The sequence below is a fragment of the Electrophorus electricus genome, chromosome 6, assembly GCF_041902795.1.
Source record: "Electrophorus electricus isolate QZ-2024a chromosome 6, ASM4190279v1, whole genome shotgun sequence".
NCBI lineage: Eukaryota > Metazoa > Chordata > Actinopteri > Gymnotiformes > Gymnotidae > Electrophorus > Electrophorus electricus.
In genome coordinates this window covers 17,836,317-17,859,579 of record NC_137502.1, presented here as the reverse complement: position 1 = coordinate 17,859,579, position 23,263 = coordinate 17,836,317, and the positions used below count along the sequence as shown (strand labels likewise).

Here is a 23,263-nt window from a genome sequence, read left to right as displayed (position 1 = left end):
AGTTCAGCTCCTCCCTCTACATGCTGAACGGGTGCTGCTCACTCTGTGCTGCTGCAGTTACATCCCTTTTCACAGGTCTGCAGCAGGGTGAACCACAGGACACCTGGGGCCATCATGCATCTAGAGGTGTCAGCTTCAATCCCAGGGAGCTACAGCGGAGAGCTGTTTTACTAAGGGTTACACACAGCTTCACTCTGACAGACAGAAGGGAGGGTTGAAGAGCTGTATGTTTGTAGCGTTCAATTTCAGAGTCATTCGTGTACCCTTTTTTTTGGAATGTTGATAGATTTTAGTTACATTTAGATTCTAGTTACGTTTTGTCTTGACCGTTTGACATCATAATTCTCTTGATGACTTGCTTTTGTTTCTTTCCAAAAATTATTTTATGAAGTATTGTAGTTGTAGTGTGATGTGATTCATGTACTATAAGGATATATTCCTATAGTTGCAAATTGTGTGAAAGTGAATTTTTGAATGTATAATCTTATGTAGTTTTGCTTCCATGAAGTACTATTTTGATTAATACATTTGGTTCTTGGTGTTAGAGAGGCTTTTTTTTCTAGTATAGAAAAGATAATATATGCAATGTGACAAACTGCTTGAACATATCTCTTTAGTAATTTAGAATATGGTGAGCTCATATGTGGAGTAACCATAGCAAGAATCCACAAGCCTAGTTTCATGTCCTTGCACATGATTTTCAGGGTCATCACCACCCATCCCCCATTGCACACAACCTTGAGACAGAGAAATTACAATGCACTTTGTTTGTGTGTGTGTGTGTGTGTCTGTGTGTGTGTGTGTGTGTGTGTGTGTGTCTGGGTGTCTGGCTGGCTGGCTGTCTGTCTGACTTTCAGCTTAGGTCATTGTGTACTTGGGGCCCCTGAGGGTGGTCTGGAATGAAATTTTTATGTGTTTGTGTGTGTGTGTGTGTGTGTGTGTGTGTGTGTGTGTGTGTGTGTGTGTGTGTGTGTGTGTGTGTGTGTGTGTATACGGGTATTGTGTATTGGAACTTGTGATGATGTCTTTGCATGAACGGGAGTGAATCAGTCCCTTATGAGATATTCTAGGCTGATAGCAATGGTTGTCAATGTTTTCTGTGTCTGATTATTTTATAGGTGTGTATTTTTTGAATGCCTCTGACATTATTATTTGTCATTGTCATGTAAAAAAGTAAAATAAAATTAATTTGTCTGAACTGAATAGAGTTTAGCTACAGCTTGGCTACAGAACTATTGAGTTCTATACCTGTTCATGTGTGATTCTCTCCATATTCTGTCTTGTCCTGTGTCCTTCTCTGTCTCTCTCACATTCTCTGTCTCTCTCACTCCCTTTGTCTCCTTATCTCTGATGGTCTGGGGGTCTTAGTTGGGCCCAGAACCCAAATGAACTGCCTTCACTGTATTCCTGTTCAGCCAGACTGCTCGCTGGATACATAGTCATGTTTGCTACCCCTCTGCTTTACCAGATAACCTCAGGATATTTGGCTTGTTGGTTATATAAATGTTACCTTTCTTCATTATACTTATAAAGATGTGAATAGAATCTATCCATATCTACCAGTGATCCAATTTTTTTTTTTTTGGTCTCAGTATGTTCAGTGTAAAAAATCTAATCGTTCTCTGTTCAGGTTTTGTTCCCAACACTCTTGCGCTTCCTTACCCCTTTCAGGAGGGCCAGAAGCTGATGCAGGAGAAGCCAGAGCTGGGTGCAGCTGTCCGGCAGAAACTGAGTGAGATCCGCGAGTGCTGGCAGGACTTGGAGAGCACCACTCAGGCCAAGGCCAGGCAGCTGTTCCAGGCCAACCAGGCCAACCTGGTGGTCCAGAGCTACACCAGCCTGGACCAACGGCTGCAGCAGCTCGAGGGTCAGCTGGCACATGCCGACTATGGCCAGGACCTCACCTCCGTCAACAAGCAGCTGAAGAATCTACAGGTCTCTCATTATCTTAGTCTTGAGTCATGTTTGTTTTGAATGCATAATGTCAATGAGCATATTATTGTCTGATTCTTTTTCACAATAGAGCAGATTAGTTTTAATTTCATGCTGTGTTTTTTGGCATCAACGGGTGTCACCCCACATATAAGTGGCCAGTAACTCATTTGACTGGTTTTCGCTCTCTCTGACAGCATGCCATGGCTTAGAGCTGATCTGAGCTCAGTTTGAGCTCTGCCCTCTCACCACTCCATCCATACCCAACCATCACCATCAGCGGTACTGTAGCACCTTTAATTTCCGTTTCTTTCCTTTTGTTGATTATTTCTTCCTATTTTGTTTTTGCTCCCCGCTTTCTTTTTCTTTCTTTCTTTCTTTCTTTCTTTCTTTCTTTCTTTCTTTCTGTCTTATATGATGTCCTGCTATCTTTCCTATTTGTTTTCCCATGGTTTTCCCTACTGCCTGCTCTATCACATGCCTCTCTGTATTTGTGATGAGGCAGGATCACAGAAAACATACATCTCTTGCATCATGGGATACAGTTTTGTACCCCATAGTGTGTGTGTATGTGTGTGTTGGGGTGGTGCTCACAGTGCTTGTATGTGCATTGTGGTGTGCAATGCATGTCTGTGTTCCTTACTTATATATGCATCAGCATATAGTATTTCAAAATTGAACTTGAAATGTCTAACTATAGCTCTTATTTTCTGAGCCACCAAATCCCATTTATAAAATATTCCAAACTGTCTGAAATTTTTACATTAGAGTTGCAGAAGTTTAGCACTTCATATTCTGCACTATAGTAAAATATATCATTCATAATGATTCAAACCCCAGAGCATGGAAGTGCTTATTAAAGTGGGTCTTTTAACTGTTCTGTGGTGAATGCTAATGTATGGAGGTGAGTGGCTTTGTGGTATCAGCAAGCTTGTGGTCCTAATGATAAACTACACAGAGTCCTCTGGTGTCAGCAGCAATAAGTGATAAATAATGGAGATTACTGTACCCAGTGCTATAATTTGTGTGGGATTGATTTGTCCTGATTAGTTCATTTGATCTAGCTCAGCCAGCTGCAACACTGGTTCATGTAATAGAACATTGTCATGTCATGTGCTTTTTTTTAATATCAAAACCTTTTGATCCCATTATTATATGATTTATACTTTAGAGCAGGTTCGGACCCATATTAGAGCACTCAGTGGGAAGTTAAATATGGTCCCCACTGGTGACAAGTATTTGATTTTCATTCTCTTAGAAAATTCAGATGAGGTGTAGAATGTTCTAGTCTCTCATAGTGTTCTCTGATCGCTGGATGGCTTTGGTGGGCTTCTGCTAATGTAATTACATACTCCTTCTTCTGTCTTGCCAATGTTCGTGGTCTTCTCTCTTTCTCCACCCATATGTCTCTTAGTGTTGTCTCTATAGGTGGCTTGATTGTATCATTGTATTTCTCTTGATATCCTCTCTTTATTCTCACTCCCTTCTTTACCACCCTGTGTGCTTTCTATCTCACTCATTTTGTCCCATTCGCTTTCAACCTTTCTGTTTTTTTCATTTTTAAAATGCTTTCTCCTTGACATTTTTTGTCTTCTTCTTTCCCTGTTTATCTTTCTCTCTCTCTCTCTCTCTCTCTCTCTCTCTCTCTCTCTCACTTTCACTCCCTCACTTCTTCTCTCGCTCTTTCTTTCTGTCTGTCTGTATCTTCATCTTTCTCAGATGATGGAGAGTCAGGTGGAGGAGTGGTGTAAGGAGGTGGGAGAGCTTCAAGCCCAGACCTCCTCCATCTCTCAGCAAGTCCAGATTATGGATGTGGTGTCCGAGCAACAGGCTGCTGTGGAAACGCGTATTGTGCGGCTCATCGAGCCTCTTAAGGAGAGACGACGTATCCTGCTTGCCTCTAAAGAGGTGCACCAAGTGGGCCGAGACCTAGAGGATGAAATTGTGAGTGCACATTGGGGTTACTTTCATGCTTCCCTGAGGTACACACATCTATATAAAAATGAATGAATTACAAAAATATAACAATAACAACAACAACAACAACAACAACAATAATAATATGTTCTATATAATAATAATAATAATAATAATAATAATAATAATAATAATAATGTTCTATAGCACATTACATACAGATTCATAAAGTGATTTATAATTCACACTTGAAAAAAAGGGTGGGCAGTCACTATTTTCCAGTGAGTCACAGCTACATAGAATTTGATTAAAAATGCGGAGAAAATTGAAACTAGAAAATGTATGTGTATAATTGAATGGATAATCATCAATAATTGATATCAGTAGGTAAAAACTGTTATGACAACATTTTGGTGTCAGCATGGACCATGCATGATAATTGGGCTTTTACTGTCACAAGAACATATTGCATGTCTTGTTTGTAAATGAGAAACCTTTCAAAAGATAGCATTACATTCACTTCCAGTATATTTCCAGTATATGGAAATTTGATGTCCATAAGTGAACAGAAGCTTATTCGATACCTTTGATCTTTCTATAAACCACATGAATTCATATGTGTTATAATTTTTTTCATAATAGAAGTTCAGTTTCATGTAAGACAGTACAACATTTAAAAATCTAGAATTTTGCATTCCTGCTTGTGTGTGTGTGTGTGTGTGTGTGTATGTATGTGTGTATGTGTGTGTGTGTGTGTGTGTATATGTGTGTGTGTGTGTGCATGTGTGTGTGCGTGTGTGTATGCGTGCGTGTGCGTTTGTGCGCGCGCGCGCGTGTGCGTGCGTGCGTGTGTGTGCGTGCGTGTGTGTGCGTGCGTGCGTGTGCGTGCGTGCGTGTGTGTGCGTGTATGTTCATGTATTTTCAGTTGTGGGTGCAAGAGCGCCTCCCCATGGCCACATCACAGGAACATGGAACCAGTTTACAGGCTGTGCAGCAGCTCATGAAAAAAAATCAGGTAGAAGCATCACTACTCTGTGCCTCTTTGATACCTGATTAGCTCATCATCAGTAGCATTTTCTTCCATATTGCTTTTGTAATTTCTCTCCATTCACATCCTCATCAGTCTTTGGCTTGGTGGTCAGTTGACTCAAATTAACTCAGTTGTTAACGCTTTTCTGGTCTTCTTATTCCATGATATCCCTTAACCCTGGCTGACCTCAGTGAACTTCTCCCCAGGGCCTACAGAGGGAGCTGGAGAGTCACCGCAGGCGGGTGGAGGATGTGTTGGAGCGGGCAGGGGTGATCGCCTCCATCCGCAGCCCCGAGGCCGACTGTGTGAGGGCATGCATGGAGCAGCTGGAGGGGCTGTGGGGGGTGCTGTGGACTGAGACAGAGCACCGGCAGCTGACCCTGGATGCCATGTACCAGGCCCACCAGTACTACTTCGACATCACCGAGGTTGAGGCCTGGCTCAGTGAACAAGAGCTGCACATGATGAATGAGGAGAAAGGAAAGGTAGGAATAGAGGAGCAAGGAATAGCAAGGGAGAGAAGCAATCCAACAGAGCACAACTCTTCAAATCTCTCTATGTTCTCTCTATAGCTCTCTATCTGGCTTGCTTTCTCTGGATGGAGAGTGTTTATGAACTCAATGATCACATGTTGTGATGTGGCCAAGGGAGGTGGTAGGAGATGCAGGGGGGCAGTCATTCCCTGATGAAGAATTTTAACTTTATTATCTCTGAGAGGTATATAAAGCAAAAATATCACATGTGCCAGTCTATGGGCTTGGAGAGAGAAAAAAATAAGAAAAGAAGGAAAGCACACAAAAAACATAGCAGTGCTCAATATAGTTCTCTTTTTCTCCTTCTCTGTCACTCTCTCTCTTTCAGTCCTTCTCTCTTTCGCTCTCTGTGAATGGAAAGTGTACCTGTGAAGTGTTTTATCAGAGCCTGTGCCTTGTATCCTGTCCATGGGCTGTGCTGTGTGGATGTGAGTGGAGATGTAGCAGTGTGACTGACCTGGGTTCTGTTCCTTCAGGATGAGGCCAGTACACTCCAGCTACTGAAGAAACACCTGGTACTGGAGCAGACCATAGAGGACTACGCAGAGACCATCGGCCTCCTCTCCCAGCAGTGCAGACAGCTACTGGAGCTCGGCCACCCAGAGAGGTACAGCAGCACTGTGTGTGTGTGTGTGTGTGTGTGTGTGTGTGTGTGTGTCTATGTGTTAGTGGCAACAAGTCTTTTCCTCACAAGGCTGATTTACTTCTGCCAAAGAGCTATTCATTATCTTGCCTGTATTTTATCTGTTGATCATTTTACTGTGCAGCTCTTTCTCGCAACTAGATCTTGGGAGTAGCTTGAATCCTTGTGGGGACTCTCTCTAATTTAAGCTTCTTTGTGTGTTTCTCTCCTGCCGTTCTGCATGTGCGTTTGGCCGGCAGTGAGCAGATCAGTAAACGCCAGTCCCAGATTGACCGGCTATACGTGTCTCTGAAGGACCTGGTGGAGGAGAGGAAGTGTCAACTTGAGCAGCAGTACTGGCTCTACCAGCTCAACCGGGAAGTCGATGAGCTCGAACAGTGGATCGCCGAGAGAGAGGTCACGGCCAGCTCCACAGAGCTGGGCCAAGACTTTGAGCATGTGACGGTGAGTAGACCCTTGACTCTCATCCAGGGCCAGTCCAGTGGGCCATGCCTTGCTATGATCTGCCTTGGTTCTGATCCACTCTAGACTGCAGTTTGGACAGTAATCAATGCAGATGTCTGAAGAGTTTTTATGCTTTTCATGTCATTGTTGTGAAGTATTAGAATTTAAGTTGGACAACACGGATACACACAGACATTTGAACATAAATCAGGTCATAAAACATCATAAAATAAATAAACATAACCAATGCTGAAAGTGGGCTGGTACTCACCAGTATGCAGTACTGACACCTCTACATTTTATTTTATTTTTTTTACATTTTTCTTATCTATTATTTCTCTAAGCTCCATACTCTTTTCTGCCATCTCCATATCAGGTTCTAGGAAATTCATAATGATCCTATATAAAATTCATTATCCAGGGGACATTTTGTGAAGCTAACCTGTTCTTGTTCTCTCTACAAGTCTAGAACAAGACAAGTAATGTTCATGCTAGACTAAGTAATGTGAATGCTAAATAAAGATGTTGACCTGGCTCTAAAAGGGCACAAAGAGAATGTGTGATTCAGACAAAATAGAATTTCAGCCAGAACCAGTACTAAATCTGGACCATGAGCAGCAAGCTAACATTAGCACTAGTCGTGGCAGGGAGGAGCCTGTTGATGTAGCATTAACAAAAACAGCTGAAGCTACCACAGCCAACGACATAAACAACTCTCCCGATTGTTGGTCAAAGGATCAAATGATATGTTTTTGTGCAAACGCACACACATATCACTACACACATGCATAATATATAGTATCATACATATATTACATCATTAAATTATTGTATGCTATTTTTATATATGGTAAAATTAATAGTTTGGTAAATGGTTGTCACTTTGGACATTAGTGATATCTCCTAGTATTTTTTATTCACTGTAGCAAACGTTTGGCCAAACGTTTTGAGACTGAAAACTAATTTGACTGAAAACTAATTTGACTGAAACAAATTTTGGTTTTCACAAAAGTTACTGCCTCAGGTTTTTTAGATTATTTTGTCAGATGTTTATATGAAATAGTGAAGTACAATGATAAGCATTTCATAAGTTTAACTTTTTATTGACAAATACATCCAGTTTAAGCAAAGACTTAATATTTACTTTGTTGACCCTTCTTTTTTAAGACTTCTGCAGTTCACCTTGCAAAATGACTGATGACTGATGGCAATCCATTCTTGCCTAATCAGTGCTTGGAGTGTTTGTTTGTCCACCTCTTTTTAAGCATTAACAACAGGTTCTCAATGGGATTAAGATCTGAGATTAAGAGTTTCCTGGCCATGGACCCAAAATTTCAATGTTTTGTTCACCACTTGGTTATCACTTTTGCCTTGTGACATAGTGTTCCATCTTGCTGGAAAAAACATTGTTCATCACCAAATTGCTCTTGGATCATTGGGAGAAGTTGCCCTTGGATGATGTTTTCATACCATTCCTTATTCATGGAAGTGTTCTTAGGCCAAGGTTTGAGCAAACCCACTCCCTTGGATGAAAAACAACCCCACAAATGAATGGTCTCAGGATGCCTCACTGTTGGCCTGACACAGGACTCATGGTAGCACTCACCTTTTCTTCTCTGGACAATCATTTGTACAGATGTTCAGTCTGAAGGGGGCTTCATCAGAGAAAATAACTTTACCCAAGTCGTCTGCAGTCCAATCTCTATACGTCTTGTAGAATGTCAGTCTGTCCTTGATATTTTTCTTGGAGAGAAGTGGCTTCTTTGCTGTTCTTCTTGACAACAAGCCATCCTCCAAAAGCCTTCGCCTCATTGTGCATGCAGATGCACTCATACCTGCCTTCTGCCATTCCTGAGCAAGCTCTGCACTGGTGGTGACCTAATCCCATAGCTGCATCCTCTTTTGGAGACAGTCCTGATACTTTTTTTACTTTCTTGGGTGCCCTGAAGCCTTCTTCACTGCAACTGAACCTCTCTCCTTGAAGTTCTTGATGATTCGATAAATTGTTACATTAAATCAGCTGCCTTGTCATTAACACTTTCTCCTGAGCTAACGAGAAGATCATTGAAATAATGTTAGCAGGCCATTTTGTGGCAGGGCTGAAATGCAGTGGCTGGAATGCAGAAATGTTTGTGATTAATTTAATTTTCATGGCAAGGAATGACTTTACAATTAAATGCAATTCATCTGATCACTCTTCACAATCTACAGTTCGTGCAAATTGCCACCATAAAAACTGAATCAGCAAACTTTGTGAAAACCAAAATTTATGCTAGTCTCAAAACTTTTGGCCTCAACTGTAATACTTAATGATTTGCTGATGCCAGCCAATACACACACCAACATGTGAATAAGGAGAGTACTTTTTTCCCACTTCAAGCACTGAACATAACTGATCTGAACGCTAGACCTGACACCCAGTGACAATACATACATGCAGTTCACAATGAATTCTTACTGTGAATTTACAAGTCCCACACCTCACATGCCTTTGAATAAGTCCTGCCTCATCTCCTAGGTCCTGCAGGATAAGTTCACTGAGTTCACCTCAGAGACAGGTCGCCTCGGTCAGGAGAGAGTGACGGCTGTCAATCAGATGGTGGACGAGCTGATTGACTATGGACACGCAGACGCGGCCACCATTGCCGAGTGGAAAGATGCCGTGAATGAGGCGTGGGCTGACCTGCTGGAGCTGATGGAGACCAGGGGTCAGATGCTCGCAGCTTCCCACCAGCTGCACAAATTCTTCTCTGATTGCCGAGAGGTGAGACGCCTGCCCAGGCCATGTGTCACTGCCCAGCTAAAAGAACTCAGCACTGGGCCACAGGACATTTAGAGGTGTGCTAGATGTGTGTGTGTGTGTGTGTGTGTGTGTGTAAAACAAGAGAGAGATGCAATAAAAACTGTAGTGTAGTACACAAGGTTTCTGGAAAAGCAGGTTGTTTCATATAGAGCGATTTCATGAGTTGGACAACCAAAGTACTACACACTTTGTATTTTGTAGCTAGACCTTTAGAAGCATTGATCTTGCCAAGCTGATGAAGGACCCCTGGCTGAAATGGTGGAGACTACACTGTAAATATATATAGCACTTTGCATGTACAGCTGAAGAAGGACCTCTGTCCAAAACATTCCGTCCTGTTTCTCTGGCAGTGAAATAAACAAGGTTTCCGGAGAAATAGGATGTTTAGTTTCTATATAAATATATTGTTGCTGGATACTGGTAAATACCAGAGTCTAGAAATGTGTTTTGTATGTGTACGTGTGTTTCAGGTGCTAGTGCACATAGGGGACAAACAGCAGAGGCTGCCCGAAGTGCGTGCCCGCCAGGATGGCTCCACTAACACCAGCACCCTGCAGAGACTCATGAACACCTTTGAACATGACATCCAGCTGCTGGTTGGCCAGGTGAGACAGTGAAACCCTGAGCTCACAAAAGCATCTCTGAACATTTGTATTGTCCTTTATTAAACTCAGAGTGAAGGGGTGTTTTTTGGCAAAAAGGCTTCATGAGTGAACTTCAGGTTTATTATACTCAATAGTAATTTCAAGGATGAAATTAAACTAGAAAGAGAAATATCTATGTATGTAACTAAAAGAATTACATTGGCCAAAATATCTGGTGCACAACTGCTGAAATATACATGAAATACAATAATTAATCACTTTTATCTAAACTAGAAGTAAACTACTCAGATAAGTGCCAAGATATTTGATCAGTGGCTGTGTTGTACTAACAGAAGTCTACTTGATATGCCACATATGCCAGTGTGTATGTGTGTGTGTGTGCGTGTGTGTGTGTGTGTGTGTGTGTGTGTGTGTTTATGTGTGTGTGTGTACGTGTGTGTGTGTGTGCGTGTGTGCATGCACGCACGCACATTTTACCAATGTTTGTGTTGCTCAGGTAAGACAGTTACAGGAGAGTGCTGCGCAACTCCGAACAGTCTATGCTGGAGAGAAGGCCGAAGCCATCAGCATTCGGGAACAAGAAGTGATGCAAGCATGGAAAGAGCTGCTAATTTCTTGTGAGGAGTGCCGTGTACAGATCACTACAGCAACAGACAAACTACGCTTTTTCGGTGTGGTCCGAGACCAGTTGATGTGGATGGACAGCATCATCTGCCAGATAGGAACTGGAGAGAAGCCCAGGTATGACTGAGATCCTTTATAGCTCCCTCCTACACAAGCGTGCACACACACACACACACACACACACACACACACACACACACACAGTTTTATACATAGTTTTATACCTTTACTACATTTGCATTCTACTTCATAACAACCAGCCTTAACTGCTCAACTCTTTCTTGCATACACAGTCTGCCTCAAGAGAGACTGACTGTCTCAAAGAATAGCTCCATGCTAGACTGGTAGTGCTGGTGTGTCCTGGGTCTTCCCATGTGTGGAACATTATTGCTGTCTCCTCTGATCTCTAATGGGCTGTGGGCTCTCTGCCTGCAGGGACGTGTCCTCCGTGGAGGTCCTCATGAATTACCACCAGAATTTGAAGAGTGAGGTGGAGGCTCGCCAGAAGAGCATGCAGCAGTGTATCGAGATGGGCAAGACCCTGCTCGCCGCACGCAACCCCGCCTCTGAGGAGGTGAGGGAGCTCTCAGACCTAAGGAAACACCCAGCACCATGCTTTATAAAGTCCCATCAAATATTATCGTGATCATAATAAATTACAGTAGACGAGCTGCATATCCAGTTTGTGATTCAGCAGAAAATGAATAAGGCTCTATATCGAAGTCTTCTAAAAAAATTTCTGTCACTGTGTCTTGAGGTTTTGCTGTGATGTTTCAGATCAAAGAGAAATTGGAGAAGGTACTGAGCAAGCAGAGAGAACTCACAGAGAAATGGGACAAACATTGGGAGGAGCTACAGCACAGTGAGTAGCACATCAGATCTCTTGGAAGGCAATCAGTTTGATAGAAATGTCTACATAATGGACAATTTCATCCAGAGTGCTATTCAATTTTGCTAACAAAGGATCAATTACATAGTGCCCCTCTGAATCGTTTGATTGTATCTTCCTTTCTCTCTGTCTGTCTTTTCCTGATTGGTGTTTCTCTCTCTCTCTCTCTCTCTCTCTCTCTCTCTCTCTCTATCCATCAGTGTTGGAGGTACATCAGTTTGCCCAGGAGGCCATGGTAGCTGAGGCATGGCTCACAGCGCAGGAACCATTCCTGAGTAGTAAGGAACTAGGCGCCAGTGTGGATGAGGTGGAGCAGCTGATTCGGCGTCACGAGGCTTTCCGCAAAGCAGCTGCCACCTGGGAGGAGAGGTTCAGCTCTCTCCGACGCCTTACCACGGTGAGTCAGTGGGGAGAGATTCAGCTTTCTCCAACACCTTCCCACTGTAGGTCAGTGGGGAGAGATTCAGCTTTCTCAGACACCTTACCTCAGTGGGTCAGTGGGGAGAGCTTCTGCTCCCTCTGATGCCTTACCATGGTGGCTCAGTGAGGAGAGGTTCAGCTCTCTCCAACATCTTACCATGGTGGGTCAGAGGACAGCCAGTCCAAATGCACACTTGCATCTTAAAATCCTGAAACCTCATTTCGTGTAATGGTGAGCAGTGAGGAGGTGGACGCATGTGCGAAAAGAACGAGATTTATTATGGGCAAATCCAAAATCAGAGTCATTGTAGTAGTCCAGGGTCATATTACCAACACGGAAAGCACAGGGATACATGATTAAACAAACACACGAGTACACGAAAGCAAGCAGGGGAATCAGGCTATAACAATTGACTAGGGAACACGAAGGCTATGATAACAAAACATGCTAACAAATGAAGGCTTTGAAACAGACAGGCTTTCAAACATCCAGACATTAAACCGAACACAATGAACCTAACACAAATGCAACCACCAAATAAACATAAACACACGGATTCAAAGAAACACAACCATTCAAGTAAACAATGAACAGCAAAGACACAGGGAACACGACAGGGTTTAAAAACATGAACTTAACAAGGTAGAAACAAGGGACAGGTGTAAGTAATCAAACAAGGGGCGGAGAAAACGAAACTATGGCATGGAACTAAAATACACAAGACAGGGAAAACACGAAACACGGTATCTGGGAGGGACTAATCGTGACATTCCGAAACACAAAAATACTGAACTGCTGAACTTGTTTTGTTCTGTAAATTTACATTTTTTTCAATTGGTAATACTCATTCTGATACCTACTCAATTTTAACTATATTCGGTAAATATTCTCAACAGTCGCTAAAAGATTTCTTACGCTGCAATAACTAGTATTACATTATGTAATATTAATTATGCAATATTAGTTAATTTGGCAATTTGTCAAACCTTGGTCCATGAGGGCCAGAGTCCAGCGTGGTTTGGTGTTTGACCTGCTTAAATGTACCTGATTCAACTCATCAATCACTGATGTGATTGATTGATGTGTGTCTGAGCAGTCACCACATTTTGCTGACACCTCTGGTTCAAACACTAAGAAGCTTAATTATTGTATCACATAGTTGTAAATGTGTAGTCAATGGGATTACTGAATGGAGGTTTGAATCCATACAGACCAGTAACAAATAAGAAGCAAAATCGGCATAATTGAGTGGAGAAACATGACAAGTGCAGAAGTTTCCATTCACTATTCGATTCAAAGTTATATTCAATATAGTGGCATGTATAAACATTTTAGCAGGCACAGTTGACCCAAGATGGCAAGAGGAAACTATCTAAGTGAGTTTAAAAGTTCATTATTGGAGCAGGAGCTTGTCATAAAGGCTGCTGAACTGACTGGTGTTTCCATAGGAACAGTTTACTAAGGTAAAATCTTCATTCAGATGTGTGGGAAAGACATCAATACATAGTTGGAAATTGTGGTTAAAAGTATAAATTCATGATGCTTGTGCATTTTTTGTAAGCAGAACAAAACCAAGGTAATGTCACAGACCTGATTGGTGGACCCCTTGGGGGCATGTTTTGGATTTATTTGTTCTTTAGCAGGAATGGCATTGCAAGTCAATACAAATGTCTGACTGTTCACTTTTATCTTATGAAAATTGTATGTGCTCGTGGGAGTGGACTGGATTGCAGGGCTAACAATCTTCAAATCTATATGGCATGTATGGTTGCATGGCTTTTATTTATATTACTAATATAAATAAAATAATTAATATAAATTATGTGTTATGGCCATCACAGGCACCAGATCTCAACCAAATAGAACATATGGTCAATTTTGGACTGATGTGTTGGCATTCTCAACCACCATTGTCAAAACACCAAATGAGGGAATATTTTTTGGAAGATACTCTCCAGTACATTTCCTGAGACTTGTAAAGTTTATTCCAAAGCAAATTGAAGCTCTTTTTAGAAGCTTCTGGTGGCCCAGCACTTTATTATGACACTTTGTTGTTTTTTCCTCTGTCAACTGTGCCTCAGGTGAGCTTCTTGGTGAAATGGAAACCAACAACCAAGTATCCAAGTGAATGCAGAAAATGTAAATCACTTATATATCGCCTGTAATGACATTTCTCTTTGGTCTTTGGGATGCTCCGCTTGAACAAAACTGTAGAGAGCAGGAGCAGCCAGAGTGTCCTGCTTATATCTTCATTTGGGACAAAGTCAGTGTTCTTCACAGAAGGCCCATAAATAGTTCACCAACAATTCACAGTTCTCAAATGTGTGAGCTCTTTGGCCTGACCAAGATACTGTAGCTGACTAAATAATCATTTTCTTGCTTTCTTAATTGGACTTTATTGATTTTTGCTCCAATGGCTTATTTGCATAAATTATATTCCCAATTTGGATTTGGTACTGCATTGATCTTCCTGCATTCATTTTTACATGGATTTCAACATTTCATCTTGTACAATTGTTATTCATTAGCACTTTTTAATAACAGGTTTCTTTTTGCAATAGTGTCTAGTTAATGATCAGTGATGATTATGAATTTATTTGTGTGTGTTTCATTAAGAGCAAAGTTCAAATGTTCAATATCAATAGTTTGCTTTTGCCAGACAGATGCATTTCAATGGCTTAAGCTTACATTATATTATTACATTTGGTAGATGGTCTAAGCAGATGCTCTAAGCAAGTTACAATTTCAATCTTGTTATAGAGCAAAGCAAATGTAAATGTAATATATGTTTTTAAAAAGCTGTAATGTCATGGAAATCTGCATTTTATGCATTTGTAAAATATTAGACTAACTGAAAAAGTCATCATGTATAAATGTAAGATGATTTCTGAGCACTTTCTCTGTGCTCTCTTGTACAGGTGGAGAAAATAAAGGCAGAGCAGAGTAAACTCCCCCCGACTCCTCTTCTGGGTCGCAAAGTTTTCCTGGACCCCCAGGACTCGTCTCCAGGCCGGAGCAGCCCCTCCTCACTTCTCCGGCAGGCCGTCTATGAGCATGGCGAGCCTCGGGTGGAGCGCATCACCGCTTACCCCTCTCCCTCATCAGTAGCTCGCAGACTTGGCTCCACTGTGGCCAACTACACACCCATCATGAACGGAGCAGCTACCTACCGCATCCAGGAAGCCAGGAATGCAGGCGTGCTGGGTGTGGCTGCTGGTCTTGGCATGCCTGTGGAGCTGAAAGTCACTCAACTCTGCCCCACGCTGGAGAGGGAGTGGGACAGGCAGCAGGAGAATGTGATGGCAGAGGTGGTGCTCCAGGAGCCAGGTGGAGGCAGGAAGAGGCTGAACAGTGGCCCAGGGGGAAGTGGCAGCAGCCGGTCTGAACTGCAGGTAGAGCAGCATCCACCTCCGAGGGAGACACGGCTTGAGCGACAGCTCTCCAACGATCAACTGATCCAGGCAAGGAGAGACGAACTCCCCCAGGAGGTGTGGCGGGAGAGGGCGGAGCGTGAGAGGCGTCTGGAGAGGCAGACGTCCAGTGAACAAGAGGGTCCTGCCCATGGACATGAACCTCGGCACAGGGACAGACACCGGCTAGAGAGGCAGGAGAGCAGTGAACATGAGACAGGCAGGGACCACTCAGACAGACGCTCCGGAGGAGGGTGAGACAGTACATATGACAGCTCTGAATGCCTAGTACCTGTACCACTAATTATAATATTTAATGCAGCTTTATGTTAGCGCCATTTAGTTAAAATCATTACGCAGTCTCACCCTTAGTCTTGCTGCATTCCAATAGCATAATTTGTTTTTCTGACATGAGTGAGTTAATTAGGTTGCTTATTCATTCTTGAATATTTTGGCAGAGAGAAAAGGTCTACTTTAGCTGATATTGTGGAGCAGCTTCAAGAGAGAGAAGCTGCACAGGTAAATTCAAGTTTGTGCTTCTGCTTAGTTATTACATTTTGCCAACACTACCAAACCAAGCCAGTGAAAAACTGTGTGTGTGCACTGCTCTCTCAGGCCCGTGGGGAAATCCCCCGTCTCCCAAACGGCTTTCCTGAGAAGTCTTCACGACCAGACCGTCCGCGGGCTCGAGATCGACCCAAACCACGGAGAAGACCGCGGCCCAAGGAGGGGATGGTGGTGGAAACGCGGCGGTCTCGCTCGGCGCCAGCTCAGAGCAGCCCAACAGCACCCCAGCCACCTACCCACACTGCCCAGCATGAGGGGTTCCTCTTCCGAAAGCTGGATATCGAGAGCCAGAAGAAGAGTTCCAACAGGTGGGTCTTGCTCGTCAAGAGTTCAGAGGCTGAGGACAAGAACTTGGCATGCTTGTATCTTAACTCTGATTATGCCAGTAAGAAACAGCAAGACTGTTAATCCAGTTCTATGCAAAAATTATATTAGTACTGTATATGTGTTGTATACTTCTGCATGTCTTTACTAACAAGATTTCAAACAACACACATGCAATAAAAAATATACAATGTGTGTTTTGTCTAATTGCCAGAGAGCTTGAAGCTTGTTAACTTTTAAATCAAACCCAAAAAATGTTAGTCACAAAACAAGTGACATCTGGTTAAATTGTAACTACTTTCATAGTTTAGTGGTTTCATGACAAACAATTTAATGTGCAAATAGCATAAAATAGTTTCCATCAGCACATTGCTTGCAACTTGCATGATGAGACTCCAGCCACCACTAGCCTTGTTGGTCTGTATGGCTGTGGCAGAAGACCAAGAGCTGTTGTGTTTCTGAAGCTATGGTCAGTAAGGTATGCAAGCTCCCCCTCATTTACTGTGTTTCTGAAACTATAATCACTAAGCTCCGCCTCATTCACTGTATTTCTGAAGCTATGTTCAATAACGTATGCAAGCTCCGCCTCAGTCACTGTATTTCTGAAGCTATGTTCAATAACGTATGCAAGCTCCGCCTCATTGACTGTGTTTCTGAAGCTATGTTCAGTAAAGTATGCAAGCTCCGCTTCATTCACACTGCCAATTCTCTTGGTTTTCAGCTGCTATGACAGATGTCACACTGCAGTGACTGGCTGTCATCCTTGTCTCTACAGCTCCCCCTGTAGCCATGTTACATGGGGACCCATTTCATTCATGGGTTTTGGACACAAATGTAAAATGTCTGTATATTTATTTTATGCATGTTAATATAACGCAGTGTACATGTGCGCTGAATGTTGTTTGCAAGTGCCTGTCCTCTGAAGTTTTAACACTAGTATTAGCGATTATGTCATCACTTGCTAGCCAACCAAAATGTCCCTTTCTTCTCTTCCATGTTCCCTGTGCATTCCTGGCTGCACTCAACCCCTCCCCAACCCCCCCACAACAAAGGTAAGTCCCAAAAGCCCAGCTGTGTGCTGTAGCCAAGCAGTAATGAGCTCCACATCAAACCGCTCCATTTAAGTCCTAGGCGGGGCTGTTCTTCACCGTTTTGGCAGGTAAGTGATGGTTAAGTGGAGGGAGTCACTGGGTTATGGAGCTCATGGTATCCTGTGTTCTCTAACACACTACAGCAGGTCTTGGGTGAACTTGTACTGCGTGTTGACGAAGGGAGAGCTCGCTTTCTACAAGGACTCCAAGAACACCACCACATCTTACAACAACGAGCCAATCATTAACCTTAGCAGCTGTTCGTGCGACATCACCAACGGATACAAGAAGAAGAAAAACGTCTTCACGCTCAAGTATGAAAAAAAATCACAGAACTACCTAATTAAATTCCCTGGAAAGGTTCTTCCACGGTCTTTAAATGACTTATTTAGAAGAACACTAGCGTTTTTGCTTTATTTGATGTTACCAATACACTCTTGTCTTTTAATCCTAGAACTAAAGATGGGAACGAATTTCTCTTCCATGCTAAAGATGAGGTAAGATTTGGTCACAATTTCCCATAGCTTTAAACTGAATTGACTAATGTAGCTGTATTTTCATGGTTTCTGATGGCACTAAATAATCTGGATGCTCCTCACTCAATGTGTAATTTGAGTTGCAAATTAGTGTTTGCATAACACCTCAGTGGTCAATTTGTCTCCATCCCACAGGATGATCTGAAGGCCTGGATAACCAGTATCAACACAAGTATCTGTGAGCATGAGGAGATGGCCAAATGGGGGCAGTCTCATCCTACTACCTCATCCACAGACGAGGGCACACGGCGGGATGGTAGCAGGGCCGGGGCCTCAGAGAGGGGCGAGAGGTCGGACCGAGCCGACCGGGGCTCTGAGCGCTCTGACAAAGGGGAAAAACCAGAGAAAAAGACTGGGAAGAAGAAATGAGGGTCCACTCCACCCCCTAGCCATTGGACACAGGAATCAGGATCTGAGTCAGGGAGCCGGACATGACAAGACTGTGCTGGCAGTACGGAGAAATAGAGACATCACTGTGCTCTTGTCTGTCAAGCTTTCCACTGAAGGGAGGACTCAGCCAGTACTGGCTTTGAGTGGAACTGTCCTGAGGCAGAATGCCCCCCTAGTGGCTGCTGGTCACCACCACAATAAGCAGCCCTGTAAGGGCCAAAGAGTAGAAGGCAGAGGTAAAATGAAAATAGTTCTGAGAGAGGTTACAATGAAGTAGCTCATGATATTTATTTTTTAATTTGTTTGTTGAAAGATGAATCCTATATGTGTAACTGTCTATTTGTATATTGTGTGTCTTGACATCTAACCTGTTTGATTAAATGCTGAAAAAGAATGGAAATATGCCAGAATTTTTCTCAAGATTTTTCTCAAGTTTTTCTTTTAGCAAGCATGTTGGTCTGTTTTTGTTTTTTGCTTTTTTTCTAGTTAATTTGCTCTTTTATACAATCCATTTTTTATTGTTGTTTATTTATTGGTTCTTCCAAATCTCAAATACTTTTCTCAACACTTTGTAAACCACAATATGGCTGATCGTACAGTATTGTCCAGCATGCCTTTTGGGGTAAACTCCAGATCTGTTCAAAATAAGCGGAATAACGTTAATAGGGTGTGTATTGTCTGAAATCTGGTTTCTATGGAAGCTTCCTTATTTTGGAGAATAACCCATAGCATTGATATATGTGCATTTCCTTTTGCAATGGAATGGAAAAGTGACAAAATTATTTGGACAGCCCATATTTCCTGTTTCAGTGTTAGCGGGGGATACCAAATTTTCATCTGTATCTACTTAAAGTTGTTTGAAACATAAAAATGAGTCATATTGTGTGTTCAAAGACAGAAAAACAAGGCATGTGTGTGTGCTTACATCTTGCAGGTAATGATAACTCAGGCATGTCATTTCCCCTTGTCTTCCTTATATTACACTAATGAGTCCAACTGCTCCTTAACTGCATCTTAACTTTTGTGTGAAATGTGCATATACATTTTTATAAGTTAAATAACAGTTGCAGTATCCAACCACTGCATGAATAAATTATTTTGTAGTAAGTGCTTCTCCTGTGCTTCTACTTTCAGTTTGGTCATTTTGTTTCATCTTTTTAGTTGATAATGGTGTGAGATAACAGTGATGGCTCTGTGGTATCAATTGTGCATCTTGTTTCATTAGAACTGCAGCGAGGGAGCGGGATTTTTGCTCAGAATTGTAAGCTGCAGGTGGGAGGGAGTGGTTTCCAGCTCTTGGGCTCTGCAAATGTTTCTGTTTTTTTCTGTTCTGACAACATGACCCAGATCACAAAGGGCTTGGTAATTGAAGAGTTAAATTGGGCTATCTGATCAGCTCAAATGCAAAAATGTGCAGACCATGGGGACCCTAAGACTGGGATTGTGGGATTGGGAACCTCAAATATAACTGGAGATATATTAAAGGAACGTAGTATATTACATGGCTTTCAGACATATGTAATGCAGGGATTTCATATCACATACGATATGTTTACTGTTCAGATTTTTTTTGTGCATTAATATACATGTGAATGACAAACCACTGTAGACATTATTGCATGGTAGGTTAGACTGCAATGATGACTTTTTTATGTGCTAAACAACTCTCAGTCTCTTCTATTGTGAGGAAATATAACTATAAAATTATAATTTTCTCTCGTTTTGCCCTGTGGCTGGTAACCAGCCCTGGAGCCAAAAGCGTGAGTTACTGCTCCACCCTGGCTAATTTGTAGGGGGTAGTACATCATGTACCAAACCTAAGCCTCATGCATCATCTAGTTGATAACATTATTTACATATTTTACATTCGAATTTGAATTGAAATGTTTACATTAATGTGTTTATCATATAAAATATTTCAAAAGCAAAAAACGTGATGGTCCTAAGGAAAAACATTGTTTTCTTTTCTTTAATCTAAAGTAAGTCTTTTTTAAATATAAAAGTGTTTAATTGTATATTTTTGTTGTTTTAAACCGGAAAAAAACATTATTTTAATTCCTTAATCTTTTTTTAGAATGTAAAAATATTGTCAAACATCTGTCTAAAAGCACTGGTGTTTTTTTGCTATTTTTTTCTCCTTTGAAGTTTTCTCTATATATATTTTTATGCAATACTACAACTCTTGAAAGTACAGAGGAGGATATGCAGTAAAGGTAGAAGGGGATTCACGTATGCAGGCTGAACACGTACCACTCACAACAACGAAATGTATGCAACTTTTCCTTTGCACTACACTACTGCCTTGTTTCGCAGTGTTACTGGGGAGGAGCAGTGGTGTCTAAGGGTCTGAGACAACAAACCCTGCTGTGGTGGAAACTGGTGTAATAACAAACACACAATTCATGAACAACAGTAAAAATCATATACAACATTTTGTCTTTACCCATCATGAATGTGATTATGAATTATTTTGTCTATTTTTACAACTACTGCTATGCATTATATAGCTTTCATTGTATTTTATTATACATTTTTGTGAGTGGAAATGTGATTAGTTCTGATACAGCTTACTTAATTTTACATATATGTGTATTAGCAAAATCAAAAAGATTTTTCATACTGGACAAAATATGTTCAGTTAATGCCGATCTCTAGGTATTCACTAATTCATTTACTACAGATTTTACTTCAGAATGTTTCATTGGAGATGTATATGATTTTATAAATCAAATAATTTTTCAAAGCTATCAAGCTATTTGGTTCATTTCAGATAAATGGAAAGCACAACTCTCAGACCGCAGATTTCTATATATTATTCATTTAATGAGAAGGCTACAAAAAGGAGAAACAAAAATGTCAGCATCAATTCTTGTTATCAATTCTCTTAGAGAGATGTGTTTTGGGGATACATTTTACAACATCCAGTTTTCTTGCACATACACTTTGCAAAAATGCTTTTTTTTACACATATCCTCCTCTGTACTTGCTGTATCACTCAAAGATGATCATGATATTAATGTATTATAGACTATTTTGTTCACCATTTTTTAATATAAAAATCATATTTTGCCTTAAAGGACCACACCATGTCTAAGCTTTTTTCTCATTATGAATGAATGATCTTCTGTTGGGTGCTTTAGTCACATTTTTTACCTAGCTGAAGGCCTCTCTTAAAGCCTAAACCTGTTTTGTTTGTGTTGGACCCTTGGGCACCACTGAGTTTGACTTAAAAGCTTGATGACCTGTATAAATTGTTTAAAATATTTTCTGTATAGAAAAATATTCTTTTCTATGGCTGTCTAATGATGAAATCTGTAGGTTTAACAATTTCACATATAAATTGGGGTGTTAATTTGCATTCAAATAAATGAAAGGTCAGTGGATAAAAGCCAGTAAATCAAGTTGCTGGTTGCATGAATTACAAAGTCCAAATTCTGTTACTGCAGTGCATGACTGTAATCCTTCTCTCACCCTGTCCATTATAGCCACTGTTCAGGAGGGACTCAAATACATACATGGAAATAGTGAAAGAATGATGTATAAATCTAAAAACTGTACAGTTATTTCCTTGATAAATACAACTTGTCATATGTCAAATGCCTTGTATAATGATTTGTTGATTTATTTGCGATCACATATCTCCAGGAATAACTCAGCAAGTTTTTAGCTTTCATCTTACAAGCACCATGTACCAGAACTCCCCATATCTAGGTATAAAAGCAAATAATTTTGCTACTCCAGATGGTCTTGAATTGATTACTCCAGTCAGAGATGAGAATAAGATGGGGGGATAACTGTAGGCAAAGATTGATCAGTGATGCAGTGGATTCAGAAACTATTCAAATCCCTCTTCTTTTTGCACATTTTATTTTTGCTCTAGATTTAATTCCAAATGGATAATATTCCCTTCAATCTACACTCATTAATCTGCTTTGTTATTTGTTATTAATAACAAAGTGATATGTTTTTAGAAATCTTTACAAATTTGTTAAAATTAAAAAACTTAAATAATCATTTATTTAAATGTTCACACTCTTGGATGCGGTGCTTCAAACTGACATCAGATATATCCAGTTTGCTTTAGTGAATTCAAATTTATTTGTACAGTGATTTTTACAACATATGTTTTCATAAAGCAGCTTTGCAGAAATTATATATCCAGTGAGTTTGGGTCCAGGCCCCTTATGTGCAAGCAAAGGCAACAGTGGCAAGGAAAACCTCCCTGAGAGCATAGTTATCTCTGAGAGGTCTTTAGAATGTGATTGGAGTTCAACTGTGGAAAAATGGATAAAAACACCTAATGGCTTCAGATCTCCACTATAGAGATGGGAAAAACTACCAGAAGGACAACCATCTCAGCAGTATTCCATCAATCAAGACATTGAGTAGCTAAAATGGAGTCACTCTTGAGTAAAACACATATGGCAGCCTTTTATAGCATTTAAAGAACTCTGAGGAAAAGACTGGTCTGATAAGACAAGAATTTAACTTTTTGAGCAGAACTCCAAACATTATGTCTGGTGAACACTACTGCTCCTTCTGGCTAACACCATCCCTACAGTGAAGCATGGTGGTGGTAGCATCAGAATTGAGGGAAGGATGAATGCAGACAAAATTGAGAGAAGTACTTGATGAGAATCTGATCCAGTGTGCATGTGACTTCTGATTAGAGTGACGGTCCACCCTTCAGCATAACAATTAGACATTAAGAATGTAGCTGGGGTGATGTAGTGATGTAGTGACTTCTGTGGAGAGACCTGAAGAAGGCAGTTCACAGATGCTTCCTATCCAAATTGTCCAGGATTGTCCAGGAAGAATAAACAGCCAAAACCCAGGCATGCAAAGATACTAGAGATTAAGTCTAAGAAGACTTGAAGCTGTAAGTGATGCAACGGGGTCTGAATACTTTTGTAAATGAGATATTTCAAATGTTAATACATTTGCAGAAACTTCTAAAATATATTGGCTTTGTCATTATGATTATAGCTGGTGATAAAAAAGGTTTTTTTTTATCAAAATTTAAAATCTTTGAAACGAATAAGTGTACAAAAAGTGAAATAATCCAAAGTACATATAATATTCTTACTCATTTATATCTAAATTT

General features: G+C 41.0%; 1 protein-coding gene across 9 annotated transcripts in view; it reads left to right on the top strand.

The window, feature by feature from the left end:
• sptbn4b (spectrin, beta, non-erythrocytic 4b) overlaps window positions 1-21,756 on the top strand; it is a 65,021-nt gene extending 43,265 nt beyond the window's left edge. For 4 of the 9 annotated variants that reach the window (XM_027014456.3, XM_081715900.1, XM_081715903.1 and 1 more), the window contains 18 exons: window positions 1,672-1,935; window positions 3,652-3,876; window positions 4,775-4,864; window positions 5,086-5,364; window positions 5,889-6,019; window positions 6,295-6,499; window positions 9,018-9,263; window positions 9,773-9,907; window positions 10,404-10,648; window positions 10,967-11,105; window positions 11,309-11,393; window positions 11,621-11,817; window positions 14,760-15,505; window positions 15,710-15,770; window positions 15,867-16,126; window positions 17,377-17,547; window positions 17,688-17,730; window positions 17,905-21,756. In XM_027014456.3, coding sequence (XP_026870257.3) covers window positions 1,672-1,935; window positions 3,652-3,876; window positions 4,775-4,864; window positions 5,086-5,364; window positions 5,889-6,019; window positions 6,295-6,499; window positions 9,018-9,263; window positions 9,773-9,907; window positions 10,404-10,648; window positions 10,967-11,105; window positions 11,309-11,393; window positions 11,621-11,817; window positions 14,760-15,505; window positions 15,710-15,770; window positions 15,867-16,126; window positions 17,377-17,547; window positions 17,688-17,730; window positions 17,905-18,138 — 3,756 coding nt within the window. In that variant the 3' untranslated portion in view covers window positions 18,139-21,756. Of the gene's footprint in view, window positions 1-1,671; window positions 1,936-3,651; window positions 3,877-4,774; window positions 4,865-5,085; window positions 5,365-5,888; window positions 6,020-6,294; window positions 6,500-9,017; window positions 9,264-9,772; window positions 9,908-10,403; window positions 10,649-10,966; window positions 11,106-11,308; window positions 11,394-11,620; window positions 11,818-13,922; window positions 13,981-14,759; window positions 15,506-15,709; window positions 15,771-15,866; window positions 16,127-16,863; window positions 17,331-17,376; window positions 17,548-17,687; window positions 17,731-17,904 lie in introns of those variants that run through there. The other 5 variants (XM_081715899.1, XM_035525636.2, XM_035525638.2 and 2 more) reach the window with 5 other exon arrangements.
• The last annotated feature ends 1,507 nt before the right edge of the window (window positions 21,757-23,263 follow it).